This window comes from Aspergillus undulatus (genome assembly GCF_047715775.1).
Source record: "Aspergillus undulatus strain CBS 261.88 unplaced genomic scaffold BDV17scaffold_12, whole genome shotgun sequence".
Lineage (NCBI taxonomy): Eukaryota > Fungi > Ascomycota > Eurotiomycetes > Eurotiales > Aspergillaceae > Aspergillus > Aspergillus undulatus.
The window spans coordinates 464,788-478,048 of NW_027396616.1; the positions used below are offsets into that span (position 1 = coordinate 464,788).

General features: G+C 52.7%; 5 protein-coding genes across 5 annotated transcripts; 4 read left to right on the plus strand and 1 right to left on the minus strand.

Annotated features, from left to right (window-relative positions):
* Positions 1 to 302: 302 nt before the first annotated feature.
* On the minus strand, positions 303 to 2,561 carry BDV17DRAFT_297478 (general substrate transporter). Its single transcript, XM_073763495.1, has 11 exons — positions 2,318 to 2,561; positions 2,108 to 2,247; positions 1,985 to 2,056; positions 1,771 to 1,931; positions 1,624 to 1,717; positions 1,427 to 1,576; positions 1,204 to 1,381; positions 942 to 1,153; positions 677 to 888; positions 499 to 588; positions 303 to 447 (listed from the first exon to the last, which is right to left on the minus strand). The coding sequence occupies exons 1-11, from the start codon at positions 2,505 to 2,507 to the stop codon at positions 351 to 353; spliced, it is 1,596 nt and encodes a 531-aa protein (XP_073617815.1). The 5' UTR covers positions 2,508 to 2,561; the 3' UTR covers positions 303 to 350.
* Positions 2,562 to 3,022: 461 nt separating this feature from the next.
* On the plus strand, positions 3,023 to 7,907 carry BDV17DRAFT_297481 (uncharacterized protein; the record flags this gene model as incomplete). Its single annotated transcript, XM_073763496.1, has 8 exons — positions 3,023 to 3,276; positions 3,331 to 3,578; positions 3,625 to 3,993; positions 4,043 to 4,134; positions 4,185 to 4,649; positions 5,243 to 5,758; positions 5,813 to 6,534; positions 6,597 to 7,907. The coding sequence occupies 8 exons, from the start codon at positions 3,023 to 3,025 to the stop codon at positions 7,765 to 7,767; spliced, it is 3,837 nt and encodes a 1,278-aa protein (XP_073617816.1). The 3' UTR covers positions 7,768 to 7,907.
* Positions 7,908 to 8,221: 314 nt separating this feature from the next.
* Positions 8,222 to 10,021, plus strand: BDV17DRAFT_30102 (ATP-binding protein). Its single transcript, XM_073764170.1, has 2 exons — positions 8,222 to 9,391; positions 9,436 to 10,021. The coding sequence occupies exons 1-2, from the start codon at positions 8,414 to 8,416 to the stop codon at positions 9,853 to 9,855; spliced, it is 1,398 nt and encodes a 465-aa protein (XP_073617817.1). The 5' UTR covers positions 8,222 to 8,413; the 3' UTR covers positions 9,856 to 10,021.
* Positions 10,022 to 10,349: 328 nt separating this feature from the next.
* On the plus strand, positions 10,350 to 11,900 carry BDV17DRAFT_280547 (major facilitator superfamily domain-containing protein; the record flags this gene model as incomplete). The annotated part of the gene is made up of 3 exons (XM_073759900.1): positions 10,350 to 10,756; positions 10,807 to 11,198; positions 11,242 to 11,900. 3 exons carry the CDS (start codon positions 10,350 to 10,352, stop codon positions 11,898 to 11,900), a joined length of 1,458 nt encoding a protein of 485 aa, XP_073617818.1.
* Positions 11,901 to 12,073: 173 nt separating this feature from the next.
* On the plus strand, positions 12,074 to 13,230 carry BDV17DRAFT_257918 (alpha/beta fold hydrolase; the record flags this gene model as incomplete). Its single annotated transcript, XM_073757252.1, has 3 exons — positions 12,074 to 12,231; positions 12,281 to 12,732; positions 12,796 to 13,230. 3 exons carry the CDS (start codon positions 12,077 to 12,079, stop codon positions 13,095 to 13,097), a joined length of 909 nt encoding a protein of 302 aa, XP_073617819.1. The 3' UTR covers positions 13,098 to 13,230.
* Between the last annotated feature and the right edge of the window lie 31 nt (positions 13,231 to 13,261).

Consider the following 13,261-nt stretch of genomic DNA (forward strand, 5'->3'; position numbering starts at 1 on the left):
AAGGCAACTGTACCCAGGCTACGAATGAAGTGTTATCCGTTCATTAACTCTGCTTCAGGGCATGCATCCAATAAAACAAAAGACTAGTTCCACACAGCCTCACTGGCTCACACATAATGAGAAATTGTCACACTCAGGTTACCCAAGGGCTGTGTATCAGATAACTATTAAGGCTGTATTTTCCTTTTACGCGTCAGGAGTACCTTCATTCAGGCCTTTCAGACACAGATGAGGCTTCTTCAAGAGTCAAAAAGCTTCCCAAACCTCTCTCATTTATTAATCTCAACTAGGATCTCTGGTTGCTTTCAACGGCCGCTAGGTATCATATCCTCAAAACCCTGGCAGATATCTCAAGCGGTCCCCTCGCCCTGTGTCTGCGCCACTGAGTTCAACTGTACGTTCGTAACATGCTTGTCGAATCTCCGCAGATTAACCCTCTTCTCGAACCTGCAGCCATTAGTTCCCGGAAGCCTGAAGAATGAGTGGACCGATACATACAGCTCATCAATCTCAGCCGGTGTCCTTCTCGTGACCTCAGGAAGAATAAACCAAGCAATAATGACCGCAATTGCACCAGTTCCAGCGAAGCTATATCGTCACGCAGTCAGCCTTAACTTCCACTCACACCACACTTCACCCCCCCAGTAAATATGAGAAGAGAATGGGAAGGACATACAAAAACCCAGTCTTAACACCCCACTGCGCACTCCCCTCGTTAATCATCAACGGCGTACAGAAGCTAAACATGATGGCGACCATATTAGACAACGCGAGTGAGAAGCCCGCTGTTTGCGCGCGGAGTCGTTGGGAGGGGATTTCGGCGGCGTAGGCGTAGCCTATTGCTGAGGCACCGGTTGTGGAGAATGTGGCGAGGCAGGCGAAGAAGATCTGAAAGCGTTGTTAGTGCTGAAGATAGATAGACCGGATACGAAGAGATGTACCAGGAGTGAACTAAGTGATGGGGTTGTATAGTCGAAGCAGCCGACGATTCCTAGGGCTAGGACACTAAGGACTGTCACGCCGTAAGGGTAGACGGTTAGCGGGCGGCGGCCGAGTCGGTCTGTCAATGTGCATGTTACAGCCATGGAGATAATCTGCACGCAGGAGAGTATCAGGGTTACGAGGAAGGGATCCGAGTTGCCGGCGTATTGGACTAGAGCCACGTTAGCACCAGCCATGTTTCCGGGGGGCAGAGGAAGGTACAGAAATAAGTAGCATAGGTGTTGAACACCGACAGCCCAACAAACTGCTGCGTAATTTTCGGCCAGCCGGCAATAATAAATCGGAGTAGATTTCGGCCCTGGAAAACAGCCCACATCCCTTGTTGGCTGTCGCGTGCCGCGATATGACGCTCCTCGGTGATTGTTGCGGTCATGATTCCCTTGGCAAGTCAGTTGCGCTCTTCAAGTGAAGGGCAGTTACTGACTATCTGCTCTTGGACGTCGTAGCCCTCGACTCCACCGTTGCAAAGACGTAGAACTTTTGCTGCCTTCTCATGGCGGTCTTTACCCACGAGCCACCAGGGTGACTCTGGGAGGGCAACGAAGATGATCCCAGATAGACCGACCATCGCCCACTATACAAATTAGACTTCAGTCGGTATATGGTAGGGTATCAACGAACCTGGGTGTAGATGGGGGTGCGGAAGTTATACGGGTCAGAGGCGTTGAGGCGGTTCAAGGCGACAGAGGCGAAGAGTTGACCGATCACAAACCAGCTGCCAGTTATCAGCTCTCTTTCAATGACACTCTCAGGGCTAATGATACTGACAAGCTATAAGCGTTGATGAGAAACCCACGCAGCTGAGTAGGCGAGATCTCAGAGAGGTAAAGCGGCATGGTCGACTGCAGCATACCGACGCCCATGCCGGAGAAAAGCTTGCCAACGAGCCAATGATCCCAGTGTGTTGCGAATGACTCGACAAAGACGCTCTACTTAATCATTAGATCACTGATGCACCTTGGCCGATTGGCGTGGATCATACTATCACAAATGTAAGGAAGATGATGTAGAGCGCTATCTTCCGCCCGTACCCGTCCGTGGCATACTGAAGAAGCTGCTCATGTCAGTGGTTCTGATGTCGATTTAAATGAGCGAGAGTGAGTACAATCTGTCCAACCGTCTGCCCGGCGGACTGGATCCCTCCCCAAGCAGAGATGTATTTTCCCTCGATAATCAACGTCTCGGGATTGGCCATCTGTTGGATGAACCCTTTGTTGGAGACCACGCCGCCGTTCAGGTTAATTTCTGCTCCGTTTAAGCTAGGTTGGATCTCACATTCCATGCATTCATTCTAGGCTAGGTGGTGTTGACTTACGATAGCCATCCAGGGATGCGCTAAACGCCGCCGCCATGGCAATCATAGTGACGACCTTGTAGCGTCGCAGACTCTCCCAGATGCTGAGATCATCGAGGCCAGACCGCATGAGCGGCTCTCCTTTGGCAGGAGCATCCTGAGCCACGTTGGTGCTTTCCTCCACCATGTCAGTTTCAACCTTCTTTGTCATGGCGAGGTACTTGGCCGACGGTATGGATTCGACGACAAGAAAGCTGTGCAGGTGGACGACGAAGGGCGATTATACCAAGAATCAGGGCTTATTCCCCGCATTTGAGCATTTATCCTAAAGGATAAAACCCCCTGATATCAGAAACCGACAAACTGGACAGCCGGCTTCCGATAAAATCATTTAGTGAGAGCCCAGCGGCCGTGCCACCGGAGTAAAGCTCACAGCCCAAGAAGAACAAAGAATAGTACCAAGTTCGCCTGCACTAGACAAGCTTCTAACTGGAGGAATGCATCGACTCCTCACGGCTAGGCGCCCTAGGGTAGCATCTCGCTGTCTGATACCCCGAGACGGCAAATGCCCCCGCCGGGCTAAGCGGGTTCCCCGTGGGGTTGCCGATCATGCAATCGAACTCCTCATTACACCAGTGACGAATTTGATGGGAAACATTCGAACACTATATAGATTGGAGGTGCTGAGCGCGGAAGGAACAAGTCATTTAGTGCGTTACAATAAAAATGCCTGCACGATTCTCGGCCGTCTGGCTTTTGAGCCACCTGGTATCAGGAACGGTTGCCCTGACATTCAACGTCCCCGCTAGCCCGCCTGAAAATTCCAGCCCTCAGCTCTCGTCTGCTCCCGTCGGTGTCTCCCTAGAGTTCTTCACTTTTCCTGCCTACTTCAACGACGTTGCAGCGACAACGACCTGCTTAGCGAACTTTCGAGACTTGACCGGCGCCTGGCCGCCACTGAGAATTGGCGGGACGACACAGTAGGCTCCAATCACACTAATCCTTGAGATAGATGGTAATGAATCTGAACACAGAGACCGAGCGACATACGACGCGTCTTCCACTGAAGCTGTCACGTACTCAGTCGACGACCCCGCCGATGCGCCGCTGACACTTACTTTCGGGCCGGCCTTCATATCCCAAGCTGCGCAATACGAAGGCAGTGTTGTGCTCGGCCTGAATAGAAGGCTGAATAATATCGAGAATACGATTGACGCTGCTCAACTTGCATTCAACAGTATTGGGAATTTACAGGCTATCGAGCTAGGCAATGAGCCGAACTGTGAGTGCCCTCGCATTGTTCAATATCGCGAGCTAACAAACCATAGTTTTCACAGATGACGACCCCATAGCGAACGGCTCCCCCTGGACCGCGTCCGCAGACTACGTCTCCCAAATTGAATGGCAAGATTCCGTAGCCGGGAACCTCTCAGCCACAAACATATTCTCGGCTGGGGTATATTTCGGCACGGATCCGATGAGCATTCAAGACCTCGCAGCAGAAGAGGAAGAAGGAGGCGCAACTGTCTATGTGCGCGACTACTGCTCGCATAACTATCCGCAGTATGCGCCGAACTATGACCTGGAAGCTTTGATGAGCCATGCTGCTATTGCGACGCAGGTGGAGCCGTTCAGGGCGGAGATTGAGGCTGCAAATGCCGTTGGGAAGCCGCATGTCTTTGGAGAGACGAATTCGGGTATGTTACGCTCTTTTTGTAGAACGATGGCCAGGGCTGATTCGTGCAGCTACTCAGGGCGGAGGGGGTATAAGTCCAACATTTGGCGCGGCGCTGTGGATCGTCGATTATGTGATGCAGTTGGTTACAATGGGGACTGAGGTAGGTCACCCAACCGTTATACTCGGATTGGCGATTACTGATCGTTCCAGGCCGTCTACTTCCACCAAGGTACAATCGGAAACTGCCAGTACTGCTGGTGGGGACGGTACACGACGGGTGCACCATACTACGGGGCATACTTCGCCACATTAGCGCTAGCAAACGCAGACCAGATCGCGCCATTGGATGAACGAACGACCAACTACGCTGCATATGCAATTTACGAGGGCGGTAGTCCTGCTCGCGTGCTGCTGTATAACTCGGACTATTATACCAGCGGGACGCGGTCCAGCCAGACCTATACCTTGACTGGGCTCCCTTCGTCTACGCTAACTGCGAGACGATTGACTGCGCCGTATGCGACTTCGAGAGCGGACAGGGGCGAGAGTCCGACACTTGCAGGGCAGACTTTTGGGAACGGCGATTGTACGGTGCAAGGAGACGAGGTGGTTGAGACAGCCAGCGTGACTGGAGGAGAGGCAACTTTTACTGTCGGTGCCTCGGAAGCACTGCTGGTGTATCTGTAGGTGGGCCAGATCTAGAACGGGTGCGCTAGCAGAATAAACAAGTCTTAGTAGTCGCAGCTGCCGATGGTATAATCGTGGCGGCGACTTTTGTATGGAAGACATATTCTGGAACCTCCGCATAAATACCACAACACTCTGAACAACAGAGTTAACGAACCTGCTTCTTAGGTGGTGGCAGAATTGTACAATTAGATGCCAATCTTACCATCGTTGACAATGTCTCCTGAAGCAACATCCAGTGGACAGTCTTTTGTCGACGAAACCCATATTTAGGAAACCTCGATTCATTTAGTCATTACCAGAACAGACCCTCAACTTCCTGTATCTTGTCCTCTTCATCTGGAAGAGGTCCATAAAGCCATTATTCTGCCGGGGTTGAGATTGAGGGTTCTGGCGTTTTGTTGCATCGGCTTAATGCAGTCCGAGCCCCTCACAGTGATATATATCCGGCGTACCGTCTCCAGTGCTTCGCATTTCACCTCAACAACTGCACAGCCAAGATGATGATGAAAGTATCCCCAGAAGAACAATTAGTACGACCATTCCATTTCTCCCTAAAAATCCGATACTAACAGCTGCAGACCATCAACGCCCTCCAAGCCTCCTGGATCTGGCCCCCCAACTGGATCGACTCCGACACCAACTCCAACTCATCCCCGCACACCACCAACACAGCCGGTCGAATCGTCCACTTCCGCCACGAGTTCTCCCTCCCTTCTCCCCCCAAAAGAGCACTTCTCCATGTCTCAGCAGACACGCGATACAAACTCTTCGTTAATGGCACGCGGGTAGCCGTCGGCCCTACCCGCGGGAGTCCCGCGATTTGGTACTATGACTCTCTCGATATCGCGTCGTGTCTCCGACAGGGGAGCAATGCGGTGCAGTTTGACGTGATTCGGTACTTTAATTCCTGCCGTGGGGCGATGCCCTTTCAAAGGACTGCGTTCCCGGGGTTGACGGTTGTTGGGTTTGTCGAGTCCAAGGATGGAGATGGGGAGATCGTTGAGATTAACACGGCGGGAACGGAGAGTTGGACTGCGCAGGTTGATAGCAGTATTCGGTTTCCAATTGGCTTGGTGGATGATCCGTTTCTTCATGTATGCTACTTGCCACCTGTAGGATCTATAGTACCCATGCTGACTGGAGATCAGATCAACGAACGTATATCTCCCGTCGCGCTATCACCGCCTGTCACACCCATTGCATACAGCCTGAAAACGCTGAATGGGGAGCTGGCGCCCTGGAGACTCCGACCAAGAATGATCCCAATCTATGAGGAGAGCAGTGTGAACGTTCATACAGTTCGGGCATGTCAGAGCTTAATCCCAGCAGAGGACTGGACTGCCGCTCTCTCGGATAAGAAGCCCCTGGTTCTGGATGCTGGATCTGCGCATACGCTTGAGCTCCAGGCTGACGTTCACTCGACTGCGTTCCTACGCTGGACGTTCCAGGCTGACCCCGGTCGATCGTCATCGATCAAGCTGAAGATCACCTACTCAGAGGGGTACGAGCTGGACCCGCGCGCGTACCCTTTCTTCCGGAGTAAAGCAGATCGACTTGACGCGGAGAATGGGCATCTCATTGGGCCATACGACGAGGTTAAGTTTGAGATTACTGATGGCGAGCCGCTGGTATACGAGCCCTTTTGGTTCAGGACGTTCCGCCTTCTGCGGCTGGAGGTCTCTGTTGGATCAGCGCCAGTTCGGCTTACGGGCTTTGAGGCAACGCAGGCCAACTACCCTCTCGCTATAAAAGCAGACTTTGAGAATCCAAGCGACATGGATAGTTCGAAAATTTGGGACGTGTCTATTCGCACACTGCGAGATTGTATGTTCGATGGATACTCGGATTGTCCATTCTACGAACAGCTGCAGTATGCCCCTCTCACCACACACCCGCAGCAAGATGGGACTAGAGGAAGCCTAACTGAGACAGATACTCCGGCGACTCCCGTTCCGTTGGCCTCTTCCACTACCTCCTCTCCGGCGACGACAGACTCATGCGCCAAGCGATCACAAATTACGCAGCGAGTATAACCCCCGAAGGACTAACGCAGTCGCGGTTCCCAAGCCACGTCCCCCAGGTTATCGCGGGATTCTCGCTTTACTGGATACTCCAGGTTGCAGATCACCATTTGTATTTTGGGGATACGGACTATACGCGGACTTTTCTGCCGAGGATTGATGGAGTCCTGGAGTTCTTTGATAGTCATATTGACACTCTCGGTCTTATTTCTGGGTTACCGGAGGATGTATGGCAGTATGTTGACTGGGTGACGAGTTGGGGCGCGACAGACGAGCATCCGGATAAGGGGGTACCAACGTCAGGAAGACGATCGAATCGGCATACGTATTTTAGTCTTCTTTATGCCTATGTTCTGCAACGGGCCGCGCAGCTGGTCAGGGACGTTGGGAGGCCCGGGTATGCCGGGGAGTATGAAACTCGCGCTCAGGCTTTGCGGGATGCAGTACGGGAACACTGCTACGATGGGCAGTTCTTCACAGACTCAACAGTCGATGAAGCGGGTGAAGATGCATACTCGCAGCACTGCCAGGTCTTCGCTATCATCTCGGGCACTGCGCATCCTGAAGACAGGGCCAGACTGCTAACCGAGTCCTTCGCCAACCCCCGCTTCAGCAAATGCTCATACATGATGCGCTTCTACGCCCTGCGCGCATTCAGTATAGCGGGCGACGAGGTATACGAGGGATTCTGGAGCCAAGCGTGGGAGCCGTATCGCAAGATGCTGGCGCAGAATCTTAGTACGTGGGAAGAGGACGATGTACGGCAGCGCTCGGATTGCCATGCTTGGGGGAGTGTTCCGATTTATGAGTACTGTGTGGAGTTGGCGGGTGTGCAGCCTGTTGCGCCGGGGTGTAGGAGGATACTCTTTAAGCCCCGGTTGGGTTTGAGTGGGGCGGTTACTGCGAGGGTTGCGCTTGGGAAAGATAACCTTGCGACGGTTTCATGGCGGACTCTGAATGGTGAGAAACGCATTGAGTTGCGTCTAGAGAAGGCAGCTGAGGTGATCAGCCGCCTTCCGGGGGAGGATGAGGTCGAGCATGGCGTAGTTCACTCTCTACATCTGGTTTTGCCATGTCCGTAGATCGTGAGACAGGAGCATCAACTGGCTTGATTAGACGGTATTTTGAGAACACTTGGCTGCTATCGACACTCTTCAAGCCTGGGCTAACAAGTAATTTAGCTGCCCAGGCCTGTTCATTTGACGTTTAGCTTAACGGCATGAGAAATAAACTCCTCGATAACGGCTGTATTGGTTCGTGCATGTCTATAGGGTAGAAGTGCTGAGCATATGAAACCTTTCTGCCGCGGTGGAGTGATTGTAATCAACCCGGCACCCGTGATGGATGGCTTTGGAGGGCTATAACAATTGTTCAATCGAATATTCTTAGGGCTGCGCAGGTAAGGGTAGGGGGTATGGGGCGTGTATGCGGGTCTTGGCGCCAAGGCTGACACTTTTCCCTCTTTCTCAGGCAGCGTCGTTTCTTTCTCCTTTCAAGCAGCATGCCGCGAATTCGAGTGGACAGATACGGTATGCAGGCATAGCTTCCTGTAGGATATGACAATTATTGACAGAAAATGCAGGAATCTGGTTCCGCCTGTTCAAGGGAAGACCAGTGCGAACGGCCTGGCGCGCACGCGCCAATCGCGGGTCCAAACGCGACGAGGAGGAGCAGAGCGTTTTGCGGAAATTTTTGGAGAATGGAGCATCCACGATAGCAGCCTTGCTTATGCTGGGTGGTGCAGGCTATTCGTATCATGTTTTTTATAAGCGACTTGTTTTGCGGAAGATCGACAATGCCTTCTCGCCTGGCTTTTCGTCCCTGGAATTGGCGGCTCTCGCGCAGCATGGATATACTGTTGAGAATGGGGTTGTTTTAGACGACGAGCAGAAGTTTCGCATAACGCGACCGGAGCAGTCGCTGATTGATCGCATTGTCAGTGGTCAAGATATGGGCAACTACTACCTACTCTTCGGCGAGAAGGGCACTGGAAAAAACTCTATGCTGTTACAGGCCATGCAGAAGATCCACGGAGACGGTGTCGGCATGCTTGAAGCGCACGGTGATATCGAAGTCTTCCGGCTTCGGTTAGGGAAGGCGATCGACTATGAGTACCATGAAGATTACATCGGAGGGATGTTCAGCATTCGCGGCCCGCGCGATTCCACACCTCTCCTGGACATTGAGCGCGCGCTGAACAAGCTGGAGAAGGTCGCCCTCGCGCGTAAAAGGACAGGAGAAAGGCCGTTGGTGCTGATGATCAACAACCTGCATTACTTACCAGACAACACAGAAGGACAACAACTTATCGACCTCCTACAGCAGCGGGCGGAGATGTGGGCTGCCAGCGGGCTGATTACCCTTGTTTTCACCAGCGACCAGTATCGGACAACTGAGATGCTTCGGCTACATGCGACTCGGATGCGAGTGCTGAATGTGCAGGACATTCCAAAGGACATGGCCGTTGAGTCCCTGAAGGCGTTCCGGCAGTCTGCCTTCCGAGAATCTGTTCCAGAGAGCGTCCTTGATCAGGTTTATAAGCTTGTTGGCGGGCGGTTGATCCACCTTGATCAAGTTGCTCGATCAAAGGACATGCTCAAAACATGCGAGTCCATCTGTGAGAAAGAGAAACGGTGGTTGCTGTGTAAATGCTGGATTCTCGGTGCCGAAATGGATGATAAGGCTGAAGATCAACAAGACTTGGCAGTAAGTTCACTCAAATACCCTGGTAGACAGTGCTAATATTGTAGTCTGGTGCTATGCTGCTGGGCAAGACCCTGGTTGAGCTGGAGAAGAACCCGGATCGAACACACTACGTCTCCGGTCTCCCAGGCATCCCACTGCACAAAGCTCAAGAGCTGATGACACGAGCGGACCTTATCAAGAGGCTGGATGAGATGAACATCATCGCGATCGACGCCGATGCAGTCGTTAGAGCTGATTCCGTCCCCATGCAGAATGCCTTCCGGTCTGTCATCAGCGATCCTGACTTCGAAGAACACTTGAACGCAACGCTTGACCGACTTGACGAGCTGGAGGGGCTTGGAAGGACAACGGAGCTTCGGCTGAAGGACTTTATGGATGGCGAATATGAGATCCGGGTGCGGGGCGAAGGCAAGGATCGGTATCTGTCTGTGGAGAAGAGGCAGTCAGGAGAAGCCTCGAAGTAACAAGACGTATCAATGTAAAAAACCCATGAATCGAAGTCCGGACCCCGGAAGAGGACAGCAGTTGCATTGTTTAGGGCTGGGGTGGTTGTTGCCCTGTGTCCGGGAAGGTGTAGCGGCGTATCGCACCTGCCGTGTATATCTGCAGCATTCTTGCCAGACAAAGAAGGCGCGACAGCTATGTATCTACTCGATAATTTAGGAAAGAGAAACCAGGTCGAGATCCTGTCTTGGTAAGTAGTTCTGAGCACGCTGCACGCAAGGGCGGCTCGGGGGATACAACGACACCTGCAGTGACGCTACATTTGCGCGAATCACATCATGGTCACTGCTGCGCCAAGGCAGATAGCAAATCCTTGCTGCTTCAGAAGGACAACCTTGTCGCCATTTTAGATGCCTTTCTCGTGACGACTCCAATTCCATAGCTTTAAGATCATCCCCGCCTGCAGTCGCCTGCAGTCGCGCTGTTCTTCACCACCCCCCCTTTATCCTCGGCCATGGCTCCCCTTCCAACAAGGATCGCCGTCTGGCTCTGGGGCGCTGACCCAAGGGACCGAGCTTTGCTGGCGAAACTCGACATCACGCTCCTGCCGTACTTCTCGCTCATCTGGTTTCTGTTTGGCGTCACCAGGTCTAGTTACTCCTCGGCATATATTAGCGGAATGAAGGAGGCGCTCAATTTCCGAGGCAAGGACTACAACTACATGAGCACTGCGTACCTGGTTACCTACGCTGTATTCCAAATGCCCGGAACTAGCCTGTTGACCCTGGTCCGACCGAAATATGTCTTTGTGCCGGCCAATGTGACGTGGAGTGTGCTCACCATGATCACTTTTCGCATGACACACTCCTGGCAGGTCATCCTGTTGAATGCAATCGAGGGTGCTTTTTCGGCCATTGCGTAGTGCGTCTATCCCGTCTCATACGTAGCAGACGTCCTGACTGACCGCCCAGTGTCGGAGCATTATTCACTCTTGCTTCGTGGTACAGAAAGTCGGAGCTGGGTACGCGGAATGCCATCTTCTGCGTCTTTGGCCAATTTGGGTCCATGGCCGGAGGATGGATTCAAGCAGGGCTGCTGGAGAGTCTAGCTGGCAAGGGGGGCCTTTCGGCGTGGAAATGGATCTTCATCATTGTCTCCGTCATGACCCTCCCAGTGGCTCTCTTTGGATGGTTTTTTATCCCTGATCTGCCCGCACATCGAGTGGCCTGGTATCTCAATGCCGAGGAAAAGGAGCACGCTGCAACTCGACTCGGTCCTCCTCGCAAGGAGCAATGGGATCTGACAGTGTTCAAACGCGTCTTGTGGAGCTGGCAATTCTACCTGCTGCCATTTATCTTCATGCGTAAGCCGCCTGCCCTAATGCCAGGCCTTGCCTAACTCTCTAGTGTACTCGCTCTGTGTCCAGAGTTTGTCGAACAATGTGATGCAGCTCTGGATGGCGTCGCGCGGCTACACCACCGTCCAGCAAAACAACTATCCGACCGCAGTCCATGCCACGGCCATTGTCGGGACGATCGGATATGCTGCCATCTCCGACCGACTGCGGTCTCGGTGGGAGGTCTCCATTGCGATTGGCGTGACCTTTGTTGTTGGGTCTGCCATCCTAGTCGCAGACCCGCCGACAACAGGGTACTTCTTCGCCTTCTACCTCCTAGGCACCACATACGCACCGCAGGCAGTATGGTACAGCTGGCTGGCCGACGTGACCAGTCATGACGTGCAGCTTCGAGCCATTGCGACCGGATTCATGAACTCGTTTGATTTTGCTTTTGTCACCTGGTGGCCGTTGATCTTCTATCCGGTCACGGATGCCCCGAATTATCGCAAGGGGTATATTGCGAGCCTAGTGACCGGGGCGCTGACACTGCCGTTCGTCGTACTGATTGCGTATTTAGAAAAGAGAGATAGGGCTCGAGGAGTTATCGGAAGGCTGCCTGTTGAATCGGATGTCCAAAGTGATCCTGGCCGGGACGAGCAGGAGCAATCTCACGAAGAACCGACCAAGTCTGGAAGCACGCAATTGCGGCCTGCAGAGCGTGTCTAGGCTCGCGACATTATTAATACTGTTGTGACTCATCTGTTCCTCCTCTTTCGTGCTTTACGCTGGCCAATGAATGTGTGCAGAATTTTAGTGGCAGTGCTCAAATCTTACACATAACGAACACCTTGCGTGAATCCATGTCCTGTAGGCAGAACCACAATCGACTAGTATTAGAAGCCATGGCCACCAAATACGACGAAAAGATTCCCTTTGAGAAGAACGGCCTTTATTTCTACGGGCTTCTCAAACGGGGTGCGCAGCCAACACTCCCCTTGATCGTCCTGCTGCACGGAGGAGGGGCAACCCCGGCCTTCTTCGATAACTCAGTAGTCTCGTATGTCGCCTCCTTCTTATAGCAAAGACCTCTTACTAACTGGTCCCAGCGTAGTCCAAGAACTCAACAACCTCGGCCACGATGTACTCAACATTAGCCGCCCCGGCTACGGCGGGACCCCAATCCCGTCTACCAAAACGCCTCTCCGAGACTCCATACCGGCTTTCATCGGCTTCATAGAGAAGGTATACAGCGATAGTCTTGGCCATTCTGGGCAAAGGCCGGGCATAATCCTAATTGGCCATTCGATCGGCGGCTCTCTTGCTCTGTCCATCGCATTCGAAGCGAAAAACCGCCTGCCTACCCTCGGAGTCAGCGTGATGGGCTCCCTGCCTTCCCTGAAACCACTTGGCTTATTCCCGGGACTGGATAGCGAGATCGGTGGACCCCGCTACGTGACTGAGCCTACCGCGGAGAATATCCGGCGGTTTATGGGCGAGGTTGAGTGGCTGCAGGACGGGGCGTTGACGGAGAGCGTCATTGCAGCGGTGTTTGAACCTGGTATGGCATCCCTCTCCCATTACAATAGCAGCATTAAATACTTACTGGTGGCTCGCAATGCAGCACCAAAGTCTGAACTGAGCGAGTATCTTGCTCTCGAAAATAACACGTGGCTTCTCAACGAGGTCTTTCCGGGTGTTAATGTTCCCGTTCAATTCCTTGCCGCGGAGGTGGATATTGCGTGGGAGAATGAGCAAGAAGGAATACCGATATTCCAGGATTTGGTGAAGAGGTTCGTGAATGCTTCCGCGGTTGATGCGGCGATCTTACCACGTGGAGGACACAACTATGAGTTTTCGAGCAATGTTGGTGCTTTGTTGAAGAGGAGGAGTAATTTTATTCAGAAGTTGATGGCTGCGAGATAGGTAGAAGCGAGGGAGCCCCGGCCCCATTCAGCTATCTGTTTGAAATGCTTCGGCCAAGTAGCTGCACCAAAGATACGGCTGGTTGGTCCTTCAAAAGCATGAATCTGACAACCAATTTACATTTCGATTCGCTTCAACTGCAGGTACATGAAAAACAAAGTTTG